The 20,985-nt window shown below is 42.9% G+C and overlaps 4 protein-coding genes across 11 annotated transcripts; 1 reads left to right on the top strand and 3 right to left on the bottom strand.

Annotated features, from left to right (window-relative positions):
- Positions 1-1,467: 1,467 nt before the first annotated feature.
- Positions 1,468-6,224, bottom strand: LOC4329935 (protein FAR1-RELATED SEQUENCE 6). 2 transcript variants are annotated; one of them, XM_015769834.3, is made up of 8 exons: positions 5,932-6,224; positions 5,699-5,801; positions 2,896-4,923; positions 2,732-2,773; positions 2,515-2,628; positions 2,228-2,296; positions 1,972-2,143; positions 1,468-1,854 (listed from the first exon to the last, which is right to left on the bottom strand). In XM_015769834.3, the coding sequence occupies exons 2-7, from the start codon at positions 5,771-5,773 to the stop codon at positions 2,009-2,011; spliced, it is 2,463 nt and encodes an 820-aa protein (XP_015625320.1). In that variant the 5' UTR covers positions 5,774-5,801; positions 5,932-6,224; the 3' UTR covers positions 1,468-1,854; positions 1,972-2,008. The 2 variants fall into 2 exon arrangements, with proteins under 2 accessions (XP_015625320.1, XP_015625321.1); XM_015769835.3 differs by having other exon boundaries at positions 2,732-2,767.
- Positions 6,225-7,555: 1,331 nt separating this feature from the next.
- Positions 7,556-10,217, top strand: LOC4329934 (uncharacterized). Of its 7 annotated transcripts, none has more exons than XR_001543961.3 (6): positions 7,556-8,112; positions 8,196-8,328; positions 8,670-8,734; positions 8,878-8,902; positions 9,329-9,449; positions 9,881-10,217. XR_001543961.3 is itself a non-coding variant. In XM_015772130.3 (6 exons), the coding sequence occupies exons 1-6, from the start codon at positions 8,059-8,061 to the stop codon at positions 9,977-9,979; spliced, it is 492 nt and encodes a 163-aa protein (XP_015627616.1). In that variant the 5' UTR covers positions 7,556-8,058; the 3' UTR covers positions 9,980-10,217. The 7 variants fall into 7 exon arrangements, 1 of the variants encoding a protein (XP_015627616.1); XR_001543962.3 differs by having other exon boundaries at positions 8,878-8,943; XR_010739315.1 differs by having other exon boundaries at positions 8,838-8,902.
- A 607-nt stretch (positions 10,218-10,824) lies between these two features.
- Positions 10,825-16,322, bottom strand: LOC4329933 (protein FAR1-RELATED SEQUENCE 6). Its single transcript, XM_015771244.3, has 8 exons — positions 16,008-16,322; positions 15,547-15,890; positions 13,323-15,461; positions 13,118-13,219; positions 12,935-13,042; positions 12,681-12,734; positions 12,515-12,596; positions 10,825-11,112 (listed from the first exon to the last, which is right to left on the bottom strand). The coding sequence occupies exons 2-7, from the start codon at positions 15,661-15,663 to the stop codon at positions 12,555-12,557; spliced, it is 2,562 nt and encodes an 853-aa protein (XP_015626730.1). The 5' UTR covers positions 15,664-15,890; positions 16,008-16,322; the 3' UTR covers positions 10,825-11,112; positions 12,515-12,554.
- A 2,890-nt stretch (positions 16,323-19,212) lies between these two features.
- LOC136355380 (uncharacterized) lies at positions 19,213-20,607 on the bottom strand. The gene is made up of 3 exons (XM_066307908.1): positions 20,352-20,607; positions 20,016-20,239; positions 19,213-19,933 (listed from the first exon to the last, which is right to left on the bottom strand). The coding sequence occupies exons 2-3, from the start codon at positions 20,162-20,164 to the stop codon at positions 19,456-19,458; spliced, it is 627 nt and encodes a 208-aa protein (XP_066164005.1). The 5' UTR covers positions 20,165-20,239; positions 20,352-20,607; the 3' UTR covers positions 19,213-19,455.
- Positions 20,608-20,985: the final 378 nt, after the last annotated feature.

Raw genomic sequence — 20,985 nt, 5'->3', positions numbered from 1 at the left:
TTGACATGCTCCCTGTTCCAAAAAAAGTCAATTTAGTATTAGGATGTGATATGTCCCAAAAAAAATAGTCAATCCAGTAGAATGTGACATATTCTAGTATAATAAATTCGGATAGAGTATGTCCAGATTTATTGTATTACGGAGCTAATCTAGTAATAGAATGTGATATATCCTATAATAAATCTATGTTTAGATTTATTGCACTGGGGTGTGTCATGTCAAAAAAAAAACCAATCAAGTACTAGGACGTGACATATTCTAGTACAACGAATTTGGACGTAGAATAGGTTGGATATGCTGCAATCGTTGTCGCTAGCCGCAAGGTCGTTAGTATCCCAATTTATATCATAGTATCTTACGATACTACGATTCTACAAGTCGAAACAATACCGATCCCACATAGTATCCTAATTTTCATAGTATCTCGATACTACTATTCATTACTACATTATCCTACGAAATCTTAGGTGGTATTCCGATTCTACAATCCCTACGATACTATAAAATATTATTTTAAATAACGTGTTTTGAAAATAATGTAAATAAATACGATCAAATTTATATAAAAATCAGTAAAATATATCAAAACCAATGTGGTTTCCCTTGATAAATATCTCTATTTGCATGACATATATCATTACTATATTTATTTTATATAGAATGGCTATATATAATTAATATAAATATTAATTAAACTTAAAAATAAAAATCTCATAGTATCTCGATATTACGATACGATTCTATTATACGATATTACTTTGAGCGAAACTTTACTATCTGGCTAGCCACCGCAGTCGCACCCGAACGTCACTGCGTGTCTGCGTCGTGGGTAATGGGCAGAAAATGTTCTCTCGAGCATGGGCACCCGTGCTCACGGTAAGTATAGGGCTAGCTCGACTGACTCGACTGCGCAGTTTGGCTAGAGACTGTATGGCTCGGAAAAACGTGGTGATCAGTAGCGCATGATTAATTACATATTACTACGAAATTAAAACTTTTTTTTTAAAAAAAATAGATCTACTTAAATTTTTAAGAGAATTATGGTGTCTATCGTATTCACGTTCGGCAATAACCATTGCGCATGCCCCTAGGGCATTACCGATTTATATAGTCCAATGGGATCATAAGGTATTAAGGTGAGGCATACTTGTTTCGGTAAAGTTTCACTGGTGATACCTTTCACAATGTTTGAGATATACGAGTATATGGGAATTAAGTTGGGACCCATAGCTTGAAAACATGAGCATCATAACCTCGATCCCTCAGTGCAAATAATCCAGATGAAATCCACATGGATGCCCTAAGTGGGACCTGCATGTCAACCACTCAACCTCTCCCCTCTTTCTGTTGGAAAGAGTGGCTACTGGCTAGCGAGGGAGGACGACTAAATTTGGCCAGCTAGAGGAGATTTCGCTACTTTCTTGAAGTATGTCTTTTTAGCTTAGCTATATTTTGAGATGGCTAGCATGATGCTAAGGGAGTCTTTAAGCCTCCGAACTAAAAAAATCCAGTCAAATGACCAGGTTAGTCCATCAAAAAATCATTTACATATTACCATGGAAACGACAGCGAGATTTCAGAACTTGTATATCATGGCAGAGCCACAAAAACATTATCGGCTAATGTTGCTGGAATCAACTAAAGTCAAATGAGGTGAAGGCTATTTTTCAACCCTGGACTTCACTCCAGGATGATCCAAATGAAGAATGGCGCTTGGGCTTGGCCGTGCTCAATCTCTGCAGCACAAAGGCTTCAGATCACAGCCAAGATGGATTTGATGTACTTTTGTTAGTGCTAGCATCCGTTTGAAGTTCTCTAGGCAACTCTTCACTTCCTCTGCATATTTACAAAGACCTGGGATGCAGTTATGGAGAATATGTGAACGTTATGGCAAATGTGGTTATCAGATTCTAACAAACTCAATGAACGATTGCACAATGAAGGTTAACAGGGGTGAGAATTCAAGAAAACCTGTTCTGAGTTCTGACTAAATGAGAAACTGTTCAATCTACCCAGATGTGGGTCCTGTTGCCGGGGTTCCATTTGACTGTTCAGATGCCTCTGTTGGCTTCTGGGCACGAGGCCGCTTCCTTTTTCCATTTGCTGAAGTATCTGGCATGGTTCCATTTGGCTGCTGGGGTACCTAGATATACCAGCGATAAACGTGAAATCATCCTACAAGACGAACGGATTAACTTCTCAAGTCCTAACACAAAAATATACAAACCTGGAACATCTGCTGGTACACAACAGGCATCAGAACACCATTTCCAAATGCCTGTGGGTCAACACCACTCTGAAAAATTAAATAAGAAAGAATCAAGTTCACAGCACATATCCTGAAAAATGATGAGTACTTGGGGCTTATGCATTAACAAATAAAGATGAGTTGTATGAATCCACATATGTTTGTGCAAGAAAAGCAACCAAATATCCTAGAATTTGGTCCTCTGGTGCTGTAGATACTATCAAGGCACAGTTGAGCAGATATAGTCATTTGTAACTTTGACATACCGGAACCATATACACAATGCTTGGGCGAATCGCTGTTTGACTGCCTACGAATTGCTGAACATTAGCTGGCAGTCCAATGTAACCAGCAGGAACTATGCCCTTTTCTGCTCCTCCCTATAGTTAAAAAAAAATAGAAATCAATATCCTTATTAACAAATGTCACCTATAAAGAGGATAATGCACCAAAATTTACTCATGCCATAGCTAAATGTAGTACCTTCTGGACATCCAATCCCTGTGTTAATGAAGAAGCCTGCATCTTGCAAAATAAGATCAATCAGATAGGCAGTGGGTTAAGATGATTATTCTCATAGTTATTTACCATAATGCTTCCAACATAATAGGCATCTTTACAATGTTAACTACAGGTTGAACAGATACCTCTGTTGTTGCTTTGGGCCTATCATTTCCATTGTAAGTGCCAACGTTTACCAGATTTTGACCAACCACTGTATTTGGTTTATTTGCTTTAGGAATGCGAGACTTGATCCTTGGTTGTGTATCATCATGCGTGTTGCTGTTTAACATAAACTTCTCCATCTCCCTCACCAATCTCAAAGCAAGACGATATTTATCTGATAGGACTGCTGAATCAACTAGCTGCAGACATCTCATTGACAAATAATCATATCGATCCACACGATTGTTTGGAACAACATCACTTGAAGGACGCCCCATCACATGCAACTGTCTGAAATCCTTTTTCCACCTATCAAGAACATAGTGTGGAGGAATTTCACGAACCTGTTGAAACTTGAGGACTGAGAGACTATGCCTACACAATATTCCATTAAACTGGAAACCTCCACAGATACAAGTTAAATCATTTTTATCTGTGTTATTTGTCACTGTAAAGATCTTGCTCATAGTCCTTTTACCATCTTCAAGGAAAATCCATTCCTTGACATCGAATGTGGATATGAGGCCATCAACATTAATGAAAGATACATGGCAGTACATTATTGCTTCAATTTCATCTTGGAATTTCTTGAAGATGTTATGGGTGTATACCTTGGACAGTTGCTCTTCCATATAGAATTTTGACACAGGTGGGCGCTGCTTATGGAATGTCTCAAAATCTGCTTGGGCCTCCTTTTCATATTTGCTCTGCAAGGCCATCTCATACTTCCCAAGAAAGTGCTTCAATGTGGTTTTCAAATCTACATATCCATCAAAGAAAGGAATGATATTTTCATTTCTTTGTGTAGCAGACATTCCTGCCCAAAATGTATCTTTAAGAAAAACAGGAACCCATGAGTATCGGCACTCATAAATTGATCTTAGCCAGTCATTACCCTGAAGCCCATTGTATGTAATCAGAGCATTCCAATTTCCTTCAAACTCATCTATGGTTAAAGAATCATATACAGCTTTTTGGAAAGCCTTGCTGATAGCTGCGTACTCCGACAGACCACCTAATCGCTCTGTCGCCTTCCTCATTATATGAAATAGGCATATTCTATGATGGACTCCAGGAATAACCTCAGCAACCGCACTCTGGATGCCCCTGCAGTGGCCAGTGATGATAGCCTTTGGAAGATTACCATACATGCATGCTATCCAAGCCTTAAATAGCCATGAATAGGTTTCTGCTGTTTCATCTGAAAGCAGGCCACAACCCAATAAAACAGATTGGCCATGATGATTCACCCCAATAAAAGTTGCAAGAGGCATATCATATTTACCGACCACATACGATGTGTCAAGTGTGACAACATCGTTATAGAACTCATACATGGATCTTGACCGTGCATCTACCCAGAAGACATTTCTGACACAGCCTTCATCATCCAAGTCAATGACATTAAAGAAGTTTGCATTTTTGGCTTGCATACGAGTAAAGAAAAGCCGAAGGGCTTCTGAATCTCCAGGTTGGAACTTCAAGCGGCCCCTCTCAACAAAACTATGGTGCTTGCTCTCTCCAAACAAAAGCTCCTCAAGTGCACCCAACTTATCAACAGGCATCTTGCTTGGTTCTTCCACTGGCATAGCTCCAGGGCCACCCATACGTAATCGCCTCTTTGCAGGGCCAGATAGCTGCTTATAGGAGTTCAAAAACCTTGCCATTGCTGGGCTAACAGGATGATTATGATCAAGGATTGCCAACTCTACATGCAACAATTTATCTCCCCATAGCTTTACTCTGATCTTGGCTGGACAGTTAGTGGTTGAAGAGGCCCGTTTCCTGAACTTTGGCTCATAACGTGGCCGCCCTCCTTTGCAGCACATGAGCTCCAGATATAAGCAGGTGCCCTCTTGTGAAAATGAGGACCTCCTAACAGACACCCCAAAGCCAACACGGCGAGCATACCTTCGGTAGAATCGGTTGACCTCCGTGTGGTTATTGAACACCATGCCAACTTCTGGAACACCAATATCCTCTCCATCAGACTCTTCTAAACTGGGATCCTGAAATAATACCTCAATCATCAGAACATAGCAAATGCAACATGTTCAAAACCTAAAGTGTCTTCCAGCTTATACAAATTGATGACAACTAAAAAATCAACCTTCTCTACAACATAGAAATGGAATCACTACTCGTTGAACTTGCACATATAGAATGTCCTAAATTTAGGATTATCAGGATGGCACAGCATGATACTTTGTTTGGCAAATTTAAGATCATCAGGATGGCGCGGCATGATACCTCGTTTGGCCCATTAAAAGAGCTGGAGCAGTCATCTATGTTAAGTACTAAATCCTAATAGTCAGAGGTTGCAACACACAAAACCAATCGAGGATGAACTAGTATAATGGGTTGAACTAAACTGCCTCAGGAAACTAAAATGTCACTCCAACTCACCAATATAAAACAGTAAAGCCTAAATACGAACAAATTGGAACTACAAAAAAATCCTAACCTTCGAGTCCTTTACTCACAAACAACCTGCCGCTGTAAATATATAAACCCGAAATCACAATTCCTTACTAGAACATGAACCACTGCAAACACACAGCCATTCATTCACGTAAGGAACCCTAAACCCCCCATAAAATCGAGACAATCCATTCCAGGTAAAACCTCGAAACGAGAGTCAAATTTCACAGTAAAACCTCAAACCCTGCATACATCAAACGTCTACAATGACAGGGCCACAGGGCCGCTAAACCGATGGGGAGTTATATAACAACAATAATTTTTTTTTAAAAAAAAAAACTGAGGGGGTCAATCGGATCAAACCAGTGCGTTGAGGTCGCGGCGCCGCGCGCGGCGGGGATTCCTCTGCGGAGGGAACGCCTCCTCCGCCTCCATCATCGCCGCCGTCGGAGAGCAAGCGACGAAACTGCGTGCGAAGGCGCAAAAAAAAAAAATCAATACAGGTCTCCAATCTACGCCACGCCGGAACACGAGACAACGAGGAGGAGGAGGGAGTGAACGGAGGGGCTACGAGAGAAGAGTCTCTCTCGAATCACCTCTGAATTCGATCCGAGCCGCCGAGATGGGCGCCAGTGGTGGTGGAATGAGAGGCCTGGCCGGGCCGCGCCGCGCCGCGCTGCTCGCTCCTGGCCCCCAGACTTGCTCGCCCAGCGGCGCGCGCGCGGGGGAGGAGGAGGATGCTACGGCGTGGCGGGGAAGGAGAGGAGCTCGTCCGGCGCCGCCTCCTCGCCGGCGGCGACCGCGCGGAGGTGGAGGCGGGGGGAGGAGGCTGTCCGTGCGCTCGTGCCTCCGCCGGAAACACAGGAGAGAGAATAGAGGAGAGACTGACGAAAAAAAAAGAAGAGAGTCACAGAGGTAGAGGAAACGAGGAGAGGGAGACGGGCTAGCAATTTTGGGAGCCCCGCAAATTTTACTTTTCTTTTCTCGAGAGAAAAATATTCTTTTAAAAAAATAATGTATAGAAATTGCGCGCAAAGATTTAAATTACATTCGTAGCGCTAAGATCTAAATGATATATATACTGCCATGTGTATGGTATCGGGTAACAATACTAAAGAAACTCCTTTCAAGAATTTTAGGGGAAAAAAGACATGTTCGGTTGTCGAGCTACAAGCCAGAATAGTGTCGCAGGAAGTAGGCAATGGTGTGCGGCTGCGGTTTCCTCACCTGCTGAAAAAGCCCAAAACATTCAAGAGCTACTCTGACATGATTCAGAACTTGAGATGTTGACGTGCCCATCACCTACTATGATAGAAGAGCTATAAATACAACCATGATGTGTTTCCATGGTTCTACCCCTTTATCTCGTTTTGCTCCTTCACCATTTTTTAATAGAGGAAATGTGTTTCAGTTGTCAAGTAATTCAGAAAAAAGCAAGTCTTAGTACTAGTAATCTAGTATGGTGAATGATGTACATCAAGCTCTAAGAAATAGAAACAAATTTAGAAGAACAAGGTATATCTAAAATGAAACAAAGTTGCGGCGATATCGAGACAACCGTTAGAGAACGCGAGGATAAGTGATAAGGTTTGTGACTTTGGCAAGGCCCAAGAAGATTGTGAGGAGAGGACATGGGAGATGGAGGTGGTGAGTTGGTTGTCCTATAGGACGAGGCTTGGGAAGTGTTGATGTGCAGCCCCATCGTTTCGCTTATTCATGGAATAAGCCAAACGACATATTTGCAAATAAAAACTAATTTATGAATATAACTTTTATATACGTATTGTTAACAATATAAAAGCAAATACTGAAAAATAAACTTCGATGAAAAACCCCAAAATCAATTCAAAATTTAAGGTTGAAATTCAATTTTTGGCTAATAAGTATAACCATATGCGAAAAGATAAGGCACGTGGTCTTTTTTCGTGGTTGTTTTTTGAACATGATGATTGGTCATACGTGTTTACTTAAAAGCCGTGGGAATGGTTGAGAGGTAGCCATGCCACGTCATTGTTTTTTCTAGAAAAGACCTTCTTTTGTGCTTAATCACACTTCAGTTTAGGTTAATATGATCCACTCGATCGTGGGATAAGATCAATCTGGCCATTAATGTGGCTGCTCTTCCTGATCCATAGGATCGGCGAAACCATATTGGACGGGTCAGATCGTTTTTCGCGCAGATGAATAGAAGAAAACCCTAGCCGCACTCAGCCCAGCCCCGCCTCGCGCTCCTCGCCTTTCTTTCGCGAGAGTCAGAGACGGCGGCGGAAGCGTCGACGCCTCGGTTGCCCACCAGCGTTGCGGCGTCGCCCCCTCCTTCTTCCATCCTTTTCCCTCCCCTCCCCTTCCCTCCCTCTAGCTATGTGATTTCACCGGTCCTCCCCTGCGCGACCAACCGGAGCCCTTCGGGCTTCTCGGGTATTTTTGATCCGACGCCTCGCCGGTGAGGGGGATACAGCTCCTTGCCGGTGGCGCCGGTGAGGGGGTAGATGTGCTCATCCAGCGAATCAAGCTTATGGTGGATCACTGTTCAATGGGACAAGCTGGCGGTGGGAGTCGATATGGTGAAGCAGCAGCAAGCGAGCAACTGAATCCGCAGCGCCGCTCGCGTGGTCTCTGTCCACAGGCGTTTCGAGTTCCTGGTTGTGCGTCCCCCATCCATCCCGGGTTCCCGACTCCTGCAGTCGCCAAAGATTGACGCCATCAACCGTCCCCATCACGTCATGATCCTCCGCTTCCCGTTATGCTTCGTGCTGCTGCACACAAAAAACAACAGTGTAAGGAAATGATTTGACTCACTGTTTAGCATCTGCCTTGCATTTATTGATGTTTTTTACTTGATCCATCATCTTACCCTTAGGTTCCATCGAATGACTGATGGATTAGGGTGAGGTGTTGTTCACAGATAAGAGAGAAGGTGTCTTGTGTGCTACCACTCTGTCATGCCATCTTGCCGAGGGACCCATCGAGCTTTGTCCTCACTGTTAAGCATGGTATGTACTATGCAATATTCAATCGATAATCTCCTTGTGAAATTTGTCAACAATTATTAGATGAACTAGCTAGATCCCAACAATTTCCTTTTTTTTTAACTACAACCCAATGATTCCTTTTTTATTTTAATTGCTTCCATTTAGTATGGGGAAGAATATTCTTTCATGCAGTAAGGTAAGGAATAATTCTGTCATAAGTTAATAAATGCTCTTATGATTTTGTAGTATGCGGGGTTGGTTCATTCTCTCTCGACTAGGTTGTTCGCTGTTTAGGATTAACTAAGATTAAAAGGGGTATCATATTCCTTAAATTAATGTTTGCTTCTTTTGGCTTATGGCAGGATCAGATGCATGGTTCATGCCCGGTTTTATGGATTCAAGTTTGAAGAACACAAACAATATGCAGGTGCATCATTTCTTATTTATTTCCATATTTTTCGTGTACATCATTGTTTAATTTTAGGAAACACTTTAACTGCTTCATGTTGTTACTACCTCTATTCTGAAAGAGAGGTACTTACAGTTTCAGCGGGGAGATTCATCTTGCAGGACACCATTCATCTTCTTTACCATGGTTCGGTTAACAAAAGCTTAATTATATTCTAATGATCATATGTAATTATGCCTCACTTCTATTAAGGGAATTTTTCTTTACTTCAGATTATTTCATATGAATTCAGTTGTCAAAAAATTCCATGTTAATTATTGGTTCTACTGGTACATTATATATTGTACAATATAGTGATGCCACTTTACCTAGCTTGATAGAATGACATAGATGGCCAAAAAAAAAATCATGCTAGGGATCACTACAAGGCTATGAATAGAAAGCTTATATGAAAACATTCTGCCAACAGGATATCCATTGGAATGATATACTTTTTATCAAGATTGCAAATGTTTCTACCAGAAATGACATGATGCAGATATATAGATGATGTACATGCTAATAATTGATGAGTGGTTAGATTAATTCATGGGATTTGTTGTGTTGGTCCAGTTCAACGAAGAAGGTTGATAAGGTCATGGAGGAAATGAAGCCTATAATTATTTTATCATTGCTTGGTGGTGTTTCAGATGACTCTGCTGCCTCATATTCGACAAATTGGACATTGAAGCAGGTAGTTATGTAATACTGTCCTACAAACTTATATTCTACCAAACAAAAAACTTTTAGAAGATAGCTCTTATTTTTAGAATGTAATGTACAAATGATGAAGACTGCAGGCAACTTATTTGTCTTTGCACCATTGTCATGACATAATACTTCTTTTATACTTACTATTGTGGCACTTTTTAATCCATGGCCATCATGTGTTGAAAGATGCCCTATTTCTCTTTTCTTCTCTCTTCGTATAAAGTAGCCTCTAACATTGGAAGTACAAATAATCCCAGTAACTTATTGTTGTGAGTGTGTATTATTCCCACGTTTTTTTTCATTAATTTTTGCAATAACATTGCGTTATTTTTGCAAATCAATTTTGGCTATTCTAATTTTTTTTTCCAGGAGATTCCTTTCTGATGCATATTTGATGTATATAATGTGTTTTAGGTGACAGGAGAAACTCATACAAGAGTGATACCACCTCAGTTACTGCCAAAAGATCAGAAAATCATCTTTCAGAAGCCGAGCCAACATTGCTACTCTTGAAAAACACATATATTTCTACTTTTTTTTTGTGATATTTGTATCCCAAAACCTATATTTAGACTATATCATGGTGTGTATTTTGTGCCGTTTTGGTGATTTGCGACATTTTTTTTTCTCTATCGGTCATGATTTATGTTACATAGAAGAGACTGTACATGCGAGACCTCTCTATATACGATATTACTTATCTTATTTTGTCATTAATATCATTACTACATATGTAAGTTACTTCTTGGCATACTCCAATAGTTTATCAGTTATGCATGTCCTTTGTTCTGCTAATGTATTATAATGATACTATTTTTCCATGTAAAACAATATGTTTTCTTAATAAGGAGGTGTGTGTGTATAATATTATGTATATGTTGGCACCAGGTGCTATTTTATACACTCATAGTTCATGACATCGTGGCATAATGGTGGCATGCACATCATCTTCAAACGGCGCAGCCTAGCACGCATTTCTTTCTAGTTTGAGATGTTGCTTGCTAATTTCTCCTTATGGTACGAGAAAAAAAAGTGGTTGCTAAAAAAACGAAGAAAATGAGGAAGATAATGGATAAATGGCCGACAATATGGCATTTCGTAGTACTGGGATGTCAATTGTAATGATATGATAGAAGGTGAAAAGTGTGGAAGAAGATACGGACATTAGTGTTATTTCCAAAATTTTCTTCTCTAACACAAACAAAAACAATATATTTCAATAGATGCAGTGATTTCTAGTACTAGCAAACACGCACAGCAGCGTGTCTTAAAAAGGACTTTCACGGTGTGTTTTTGGCTTTCTGCAATAGCGTCCAACAGTGATGCCCATTTTCAAACTTTGCCTAACTAGAATTGTATAGGAAAACATCGATCAATATATTTGGCAGCACTCGATATCATGTGATTCACCAATCTGCCGCAATGAGTAATGTACACATTGACTATGTCTAATGCTATGTACAACTTGGGGTCAAAATATATGACCAGTAACAGCAGCTAACAGTCAGGAAACAACAAAAAAGTTACAATGGATATCCTTTGGATTCATCTACCAAGTAATCCAACCTGTCTTATAATGTGCTGCCGCCTCAGTATCCTCAGGTTAGTTAAGGTAGTAATTACGAGCGCCGGAGGAGTCATGGTATCTGAAATTTACGAATGTGAAGTTAATACACAGCTAAAATGGCATGACAAATGCATATGATGCATGATTCTTCACTGGGAAGAATTTCAAGCCTTCAAATCCGATCATTTCAGACAAAGCACCGATGTTACCAAACTTTGTGAACAAGTCAAAACGGATCTTGTATAGGTTAAATAGGAACTGTTGATTACATATTGAAAATCCAGATATTCTTGACAGTCTACCGATTTTTGCTTAATAGTGAGAGGAAACAGTCAGAGCTCCAATCGAATAAAACTGCAATGCCATATTAGATTTGTGTAAATACTAACAAGGAGACCAAAAAAGACCGCATGGCTCTATGCTACCCTTGGTCTAGATTATATAGAAGACTTTATATTTTAAAGCGGAATATAAGATTTCTTCTATACTTTTTATTCAATCCGTGCATATGATTAGAGAATATATATTTGCACATGATGTTTGGTATCATTAGGGAAAAGGGAAATAAAAACTAGCAACAGCAAATGTGCATATTAACATGTGAAGGGTTAGGTAATAAAATTGCAAATTGTAAGTTCACAAATAAGGTTTATGCCCAAAAATTGTACAGACTATGCATATTCTCTTAGCTGCTTCACAGCATTAATATTTGTGACCCAGACATTAGAATGCCAAGCCAAAAAAACTCAAGAACCAAGAGCTTCCTAAGAAGGAACATAATGGACTTCATGAACCTTAGTTTGTATGTATAGAAAGATATTTCCTCTGTATCCTTTTCAACGTTGTCTTACAATCTTGCTTTTATTATCAAATAGTTGTCATTTTAGGTTTTCTAGGCAGTATTTTCCTAAATTTCCCTTGTAAAATGCTAGCTAGCACAAATGGCATTGGATCTAATTCAATTCATTAATTCCCTATCATAAGCTAAGAGTAGCATGTTCCAAAGTTAGTTGATACAGATTATGCGTATCCAAAAAAAATCAGCTGGTATGACGTCTTGCTCAGACATGCGGCAAGGTGCTGCTCATCTATGCTCACCCAAGGCTCTAGGATTTAATGACGATCAGAATGGTGGAGTAATCTTGACTACCATTAATTAGAGAGAACACCGTATTGAAGGGCGTAATCAGGTCCCAGATGAAAGAATTAACCACACCTTGGTCTTTGTGATTTGGCCTAAAATGGCAGGCAATTCCAAATGGAGGGAGAACCACATGCATTTTTGTAAAGAAATGTACTGTAACAAGCATATATAAAATTGAAAAGTAACAAAGCTTCGCCCAGTAAATGATAAGGATTATTTCTTGAACTGAAAAGAAACAAGTATCTAAGTAAAAAAGAAAAATAATCCCAGAATGCTCACAGGTACATAAAAAAAATCTGAAGCATATGGCATGATGCAAGAACAAAACAGACATTACCTAGAATTCTACTGCTGTAATTAGAGCCAAAAAATAGGGTCTACACTCCTCTTCGGGCTGCAGTTCTTAGCATTGAATTATCCTGGAATATAGCCATATATGTCATTTCCTTATATATGTACATCTGTAGGAAGACCTACGCAATTCAAGAACCAAGGAAACAAACCTGCAATGTTGGGAAAGCCCATTGATTTCCATAACCCTGGGAATCTGCCTGGGCCTGCAACATTTATTTAAAATTAAAGGCATTGGTAATTGTACTAGACAAATATGCACAGTGAGAAGAATAGTTAGTAACTTGCTAATGTACAAAAGGAAAATGACCATCAAAAGTTATGAGTTCATCCTTAATGATATATGAACTAAAGAGTGCAAATGAACATTATGGTATAAAGGCTTGAGCAGTTGTATGGTAAAAACCTGCAGAAAATTGCTTGGGAGCATCCTCGGTTGGTTGGGCACTTGATGTTGGTGATTAACATCCATACCAAAATGATGATTAAATGAAAGGTTTGGAGGTATTCCTTCCTGTGCAAGTTCAGAACAAGATATTTACATGCACAAATAATAGCAGTAGATAGCAAAGGCAAAGGTAACAAGTACCATCAAATCAACTCCCAAGTGAGGACTTTCAAGGTGTGAGGCTGAGGGTGCCCCTTGAATCATATTAGACTCATCAGTGACAAAAGATGACCGTAGAAAATCCTGCTCAGCAGAAATAAAAAAAAAAATCAATGAAGGCATATTCATATAACAGAAAGTGAAATATGGATCTTAGGCTCTTTAGGCCCCAAGAATGAATATAGACCTGCTCTTTATTTGGCCGTAATACGGTATCAGAATCAGATTCAATTAGTTTCTTTGTTGGACGACCTCGACGCTTTGCATTTGTTGACTGAGAATTCTTTACACCCTCTGAAAACTCAGGACTAAAAATCCCTTCATCATTTTCAGGTGCTTCAGCCTCAAACGAGAGAAGCCCTGCCTGCCTGCCTCTATCTCCATCATCCAGAAGAGTCTTTTCTGCTTGTCTCAGTAACTTCAGAGCTACAAGGTACCTACCCTCGGATATGAACCCTAGATTAAGCACCTGACGAGACTGTGTAAACAAGATATCATGACGCTCGATTATGCCATCAGGTAGCACATCAGGTAGCATTTCATCATTTTTGCAAAGCGCATCAGCATGCAATTTCTTATAGTCTCTTTTCCAGCGATCAAGAACAAACCTTATTGGAATCTCAAACATCTCCTGCAACTTAAACACAGATAATATATGTCTACATAGGATTCCAGTGAATTGAAAGAAACCACATTCACATTCACAATTAACAAGCTCTTGCTTGCAAAAGTAAACCTCATAATTCCTTCCCTCCTTCTCCTTTCCATCTTCCATGTATGAGCATTCTTTCACCACAAAGGTGACAAATTGTCCATCAACTTTAGTTGGCATACCATCACAATACATCGTTGCTTTCAACTCGTCCTGAAATTTCTTGAACATGTTGATTGTGTATTCTTTGGCCAGCTGCTCTTCCATGTAAAACTTTGTTACAGTCAAAGGAGTCCTATGGGAGGATTCTTCATCAGCTTGCAACTCTTTCTTGTATTTGTTCTCCAATATGATCTCATATTTACTGAAAAATTGCTTCAGGGAAGTTTTGGGGTACACAAACCCATCATAGTATGAAACAATAGACTCTCCACGCTGTGAAACTGACATCCCTGCCCAGAATTGGCCTTTGAGATAGGCGGGTGCCCATAGCTGCCGATGCTCATATAGGGAACTAAGGCATTCATTTTCTCCAAGTCCATGCTCCAGAATAATCTTCTTCCAATCAGCTTCAAACTCTGAGGCTTTCAGTGACCCATAGGTTACTTTCTTCAGTGCTTTCTTAATTGTTTTGAATTCTGCATGTGCTTTCAAGTTCTCTGCTACATCTTTCATAATACGATACAGACAAAGGCGGTGTTTAACTTGGGGGAGAACATCTCTCACTGCATCTAAAATAGCATTGTAATGCTCAGTGATTATTGCATCTGGGTAGCAGCCCTTCATGCATGCAAAAAATGCCCTAAATAACCACACATAACTGTCAACACCTAGATCTGAAAGTAATCCAGTACCAAACAAAACAGGCTGACCATGATTATTCACCCCAGTAAAGAAGACAAGTGGCAGATCATATTTTTCGGTCAAGTATGAAGTGTCAAAGTAAATAACATCACGACCATAGTAATCATGTGCTGCCTGTGACCTAGCATCACTCCAGAACAAGTTCCTTAGGCGCCCTTGTTTGTCCAAATCTACTAAGTAGAAGAAATTTGGATTCTTGTTCTGCATGCTCCCAAAAAACTTGTGGATGTACTCATCATCTCCTTCCCCAAATTTAAGCCTTCCTATCTCAGTAAAGCTCCCTTGCTCTTTGTCACCTATGGGAACATTCCTACGCCCTTTTGATCTTGAAGCAGTTTCCTCATTCTTGGCATCTGTCAATTTCTTATAACAGTTCATATGTGACACCGAGGATTGGTTCGGTGGATGGTTGTGATCAAGCTTAGCGTCATCAATGTGAAGCCATCTATCTTGCCTTAGCTTCAACGAAATCCTAGCTGGACAATTTATCTTCGTTGATTCTCTAGACAGATAGCATGCGTTTGCCCTCCCTCTTCCAGCTCGACTGCATCCAAGCACCAACCTCCGGCACACCCCTGACTTCAAGTAGGACGACTTCAGAATGATTGCTGAAAAGCCAGAATCCGCGGCATATTGCTTATAGTACTTCAGCGCGTCATCATAAGTTTTGAATCTCAATCCGACCCGGGGCGCATTCTCATCCACCTTGCCACTCCCACCGTCTTCCTGCTCACTATCATTGTCATCGACGAGGATCACCTCTTTGCCTTCGTGCAACGTCAACACCGCCACGGGATTACCTCCCAAATCCTAGCAAGCAAACAAAGCATCACAAATCATTCGAATAGAAGCAAATATATTTGGCACTTCCCGAGTAAGCTAAAACATTCCAAACCTGGGATTCCTCAGCACCCTTCAGCAATGCACCATTCTCTGGCAGCTCCGAGCTCTTGCCATCCAAACGAGCGGCCACGTCCACGATTGGCAACTCCGCCGGCAACCCCTCTACCATATTCCTCTTCACTCCACTAGAATTTGCAGTGCGCTGTGGCGAAACTAACACGGAGCATCTACCCGAGCTCCACAGATTTCCGCAGCAAACCGGACCAATTAGAGTATCCCTCCCAGAAGAAGGATTCGGAGATAAACCCCCAAACCTTCTTTCGTGGAAACACGAGCAGCTACAATCCACCAGGCATCATGGAATGATGGAAATCCAGAAGGAATTGTACGGGACACCTGGAGGGAAAGAAATCAATACCGAGTCAGGAGACGGATTCCCCAACCTACTGCACGCCTCTCTGCTCACGAAGTGGACGGGAGTGCTGCGAGAGAAGAGAGAGAGGAGACGAGTACCTCCGAATTCGGCGCGAGCTGGGATGGATTCAGGTGGGAGGAGGCCGCGGCACGGGCGGCGTCGCCCACCCCCAAAAGACCTGCTCGCCCCGGCCGTGCGCGCGTGGAGAGGCCAGGCGGCCGGACTGGGGAGGCGGCGGCGGAGGCTAGGGCGGGGCGCGGCGCGGCCGTGGCGGGGGTCTGGAAGGAAGGGGAGGAGGCCGTAGACACCGCCGTGCCTGCGGTCTTCTCCGCCGTCGGCGCGCTCGAGGAGACGGCGGCGCCGGCTTTCGCTGCGTAGATTGGAGACAGAGTAGAATCGAGACTCGAGAAGTCGAGGGAGTAGAGTAGGAAGGGAGGAATAATAGATGAAGGGGAAAGAGGGGCATATTTGTAATTCACCACTTTCTCGGCTCTTTTTGAGAATTCTATAGTACCTCTGTTTTTTTAAATATACGATGTCATTGACTTTTTTTTTTAAAAAGTTGACCATTTGACTTTTTTAAAATTTTTATGTGAATATAAAAAATTAAGTTATGCTTAAAGATTTTTTTATGATAAGTCAACTCATAATAAATTAAAAATAATAATTATATAATTTTTTTAAACAAGACGAATGATCAAATATATCTTAAAAAGTCAACAGTGTTATACATTAAAAAACTGAGGAAGTATATATCAGATATAATCGTACTTCATAAACCTATTGTGTACACAATATATTTTATAATTCTACCTATATAAGTTTGGAAACATGAGTTAAGGTTTTTATATCAAACCCAATTTAGCATTTAAAATCTAGCTTCGTGCAAAATTACACGGAAAATCCTCTAGTTTTCCTAAATTCAAACAGATTCAAAGTTTTGGCCCGTCCTATAGTGACCTCCTGTTACTGTTTGACTCTATAAGCATGGTTGGAAATCTTTCTTCCCGATCCATTTAAACCAACGTTAAAGTAAGATAGTTTTTGGTGGTAGATCAACAATAAAAAAAATCAATGGCATGAAAACTAGTATCAGAATTTCTAACCTCCATTGGACATAATCGAAACCCCATCTTTCAAAATTTGGATGCTCTGATCGGCTCTGAGATTCGTGCACCGTGACCTTCTCCTTCCACTCTTGCGAGCTTGACAACGACGATGCCCTTGACCAATTAGGTATTAGGTTTAGGGGGCGGGTACAAAGGGGTAGGGGAAGGGAAGAGGAAGAGGAGAGGGGGGGGATTCCTCAGGTTTAAAGGGATACCAGAGCGGCGACAACCCGGTAGTGATTGGCGGTGGTAGAAGGGCGAGACGGTGATAGCACCGCTGGAACCACGATTATGGAGGATGGCGGTGGGCGGTAGTGGTGTCTCTAGTGGCAAGGGAGTTGTCGGAGATGGGGGAGAGGCGTGCGGGGCTTCCTTGACATCGCTCAATCCGGGAAGGATGAAAGGCGTGGAGAGGAAAGGGAAAGGGAGGTCTAATGGACCCCGCCAACATTGTTGGTGCTGGTGAGGTCAAGCAACGACACGCTAGGCTGGTGGTGGTGGAGGAGGTTGGTGGATCGAGTCTGCGAAATGATGACGGTGGGACTGAGGGAGGAAGAAAAGAGGGTTAGTGTTAAGGGTTGTTGCACATATCCCAAAAGCGATCCAATGGTCTATAGTAAGATTTTTAGATGTTTTTCGCTAGATGCCAAATAGGTCGCCCCTAAAAGTATTCCTATTATAGACTCATTTATGGTTAATGATATTGTCATAATATTAGGTTAAAGAAATACCCAAGAGGCTTGTATGGGCTTTCGGTAATACACAACTTCAGTTGTACGTACCTAAAACAATGTTTAACCATTTTAGCATCATTTGCATTATGAAATGAAGAAAGCTTTTTCTTAATGCCTATCTGAGCCACTTTGAGAGATCGATGAAAGACTAAGTACACATAGAGAACATTCCTCAAAGGTAACATGACGAGTTTTCTCCGTGATGGTTAGAGTTGTATGTAGGGTTGAGCTAGAAAATTATTAAAGTCTAGAGCGAACCAACTAATGCATTAATAGATTTCTTTAAATTTTTTGTGGTGATTTAAGAGTACTTAATAATTATGTAGACAATCCTAGAGCCTGAGCCTAAGCCTAAGCTGTCCTATGCCTATACTTGGCTCTGTCCCTATATGCATACTACCTCCGTTTCATATTATCGCCGTGTTTAGTTCCAAAATAATTCTTCAAACTTCCAACTTTTCCATCACAACAAACTTTCCAACACACACAAACTTCCAACTTTTCCGGATCAACAATTGAATATATTTTTACAATATATTTGTCTTGGGTTGAAAATTTTACATCAAACTTAAAATAGTTTAAATAGTTTACCAAAGTCAAAACGACTTATAATTTTATTATCACAGATAGTATCACATAGATACGTAAATAAGGATGGTTGGATAACATAGATACCCATTGATTAGTAACTAGTACCAAACATCACAAATCGAACGATGGATCGAACAGCTAGACATAACTGATACTAGCTAATACTAGTAGAGCTAATTAGAGAAAAAAGGGCCAGGCGAATCATCCATCCATCCAGAATAAGGCCAGTGTCCAATGTTCCAGCAGCAGAGCTGGGTGGGCTAGCTACTTGTAGCAGCCTGCTTCTTCGTCCCAGTCACCGACATGGACGCGGCTGAAGTCAATCTTAGCCCATTCTTCCTTGATCAGAGCCTGGAGCTTGGCCCGCTTGGCGAGCAGGTAGGCGGCGCTATTCTTGTCAGCTTCACGGCAGACCTCGGCGTGGGACTTGTTGAGCTCGCCGTCGGAGTACTCCTTCGCCGCGAGGCGCTCGTCGGCCGGCGAGAGATGCTTCACCTCCTCCGGGGTGGGGCACGTCTCCTCCATCTTGAGAGCCATGCTGGCGTCGATGAGCGGCACCTTCTGCCCAGCGAACGCGCTGCCGCCCTCAGCCGCCATGAGCTTGGCGATGCAGTACTGCAGCTTCGACTAATTCGCGGCGCGGCGATTGGGATTTCGAGGTCGTCGACGGCGGGTGGGGATCGTACGTGGTGGGAGGTGGCGGCGGCGTCTCGATTTGTAGGCGAGCAAACCCTAACCAGGTCGGACTCGGGAGCCTGGAGGATTGCGACTCTAATATGAAAAGGAGGGAGTCCGAAAATAAACTCAACGTTGACTATGCATGGCCAATAAAAAGCCATTACGACATCTACTACTCATCTCTTTACCCATAATAACGCATTAACGCATCTGGCATTTTTGACCTATCAGTTTTTTACAAGTTTCATTATTCCAAGACATGAAGATTGTTATCGTCATGTAGTGTGGCATACACGATTTGCTTCTACAACACAATGAAATTTCACACAAGCGAGGAAAAGATCAGCATTAAACGAGACCAGTTCAAAGGCAGAGTTCTTGGCAACCTCTCGCGCGATCTTACTTCGACGCTTTTTTTTTTTTTTTTGGCAATCTCAAGCTGTGCCTTCACGCGACTTGGCGACATAGCCGGCGTAGTCGCCGCCGCCGCCGCCGCCGTACGGTGGTGGGGGAGGAGCCGCAGCAGGGTTGGCGACGTAGCCCGTGGCCGGGTACGCCACCTGCGGCTGGAAATACGGCTGACCACCCGTCGCCGAGCCCGGCGCCCCGGCGAACCCACCAGGCCGCGGCGGCGGCGTCGTCGGCGTGAGTGTCAATGATTCACCATCCGCCTCGACGTAGACGTAGGCGGCGATCCCGCAGGCGGAGGCGGCGAGCGACGCGACGGACGCCGCCGAGAACAGCCCGCTCCCGAGGACGGCGCAGCCGTACACGTTGCGGCCGCGGCCGCCGCCGCGGCGCCTGCCTCGCCTGCCTCGCCGGCCCAGCGCGGCCGCCGCGAGCCCCCTCCTCACGGCCGCGTTCCGCGACGCGCCGTACAGGAACATCGCCACCGCCGTCGCCACCAACACCCTGCAGCGACGTCGACAATGGTCATCGCCGCCGCGCGCGCGCGTGCGGATGCTGTGGCAACAAGTCAAGAATTAATACGTACCACGAGATGACGGACAGCCAGGCGGCGACGGAGCGCCTGCGCTGCTCGCCCGGCGTGGGCGCCGACGACTCCTCGCCGCGGCGCGCGCGGCAGCGGCCGAAGCAGCCGCTCGCCGCGGTGACCGCGGCCTGGCCGGACAGCACGAACATCGCCGCGGCGATCCCGCAGCCGAGCGCCGGCGTGGCGCGGTACACGCAGTACCTCCCGTCGAACCGCACGAACGACTGCATCTCCATCGATCGATCCACGCAGAAAAAAACACGAGACGTCAAATTCAAACACACACACACACAAGAACTTATCGAGAAGTGAGATCGAGATGAAGGTGAAACTTGCATTGGACTTGGCGCCTTCCGCGACGAACCCGAGGATGGCTGCGAGGAGCCCCAGCACGGCGGCAGCGAAGCTGACGAACACCACGCGTTTCAGTGCCCTCAGCAAATTGAAAGCTAGCAGCTGCTTCCTCTTTTCACTTACTTGAGAGTGTAAATCTCGTACTAGTATTTACCTCGTGGAGAGGTTAACACTAGAATAGTAGAATTTATAGATCAAATAACGGTAGCTAGATCAAACAGTATGATCTCGAATTGACCCCATATGAGATCATTATATGGAGTATTTATGTAAGCTCCATGAAACCGTCCAATAGTACGTGGCGCGGACGTCGTTGATCCTGTGGCACATATGCACCAGAACGACACCGGCGCCATGAGGAAGCTGCTGGATGAAGTCTGAAGACGTCGATCGTTGCGCCATGAGGAAGCTACGCCAGCCGCACGCGCGCTCCATGTCCATGGCTGGCACGACGCGAGGGCCGCCGAGTGCCTTGTCGCCAACGGCGCAGCGATAGCGTGGGCTGGATTTGGGCCGTACGTGCTGTCGCTTGGGTTCTGTTTGGTGTACATCGAAATGATCCAGATTGGGGGTTCAGTTTATAAGATATTTCTGGATTTTGTTTGTTCTGCGACGA

This window comes from Oryza sativa, chromosome 2 (assembly GCF_034140825.1).
Source record: "Oryza sativa Japonica Group chromosome 2, ASM3414082v1".
Taxonomy (NCBI): Eukaryota; Viridiplantae; Streptophyta; class Magnoliopsida; order Poales; family Poaceae; genus Oryza; species Oryza sativa.
The sequence above is the reverse complement of the archived record's forward strand: the minus strand, read 5'-3'. Positions and strand labels throughout refer to the sequence as shown.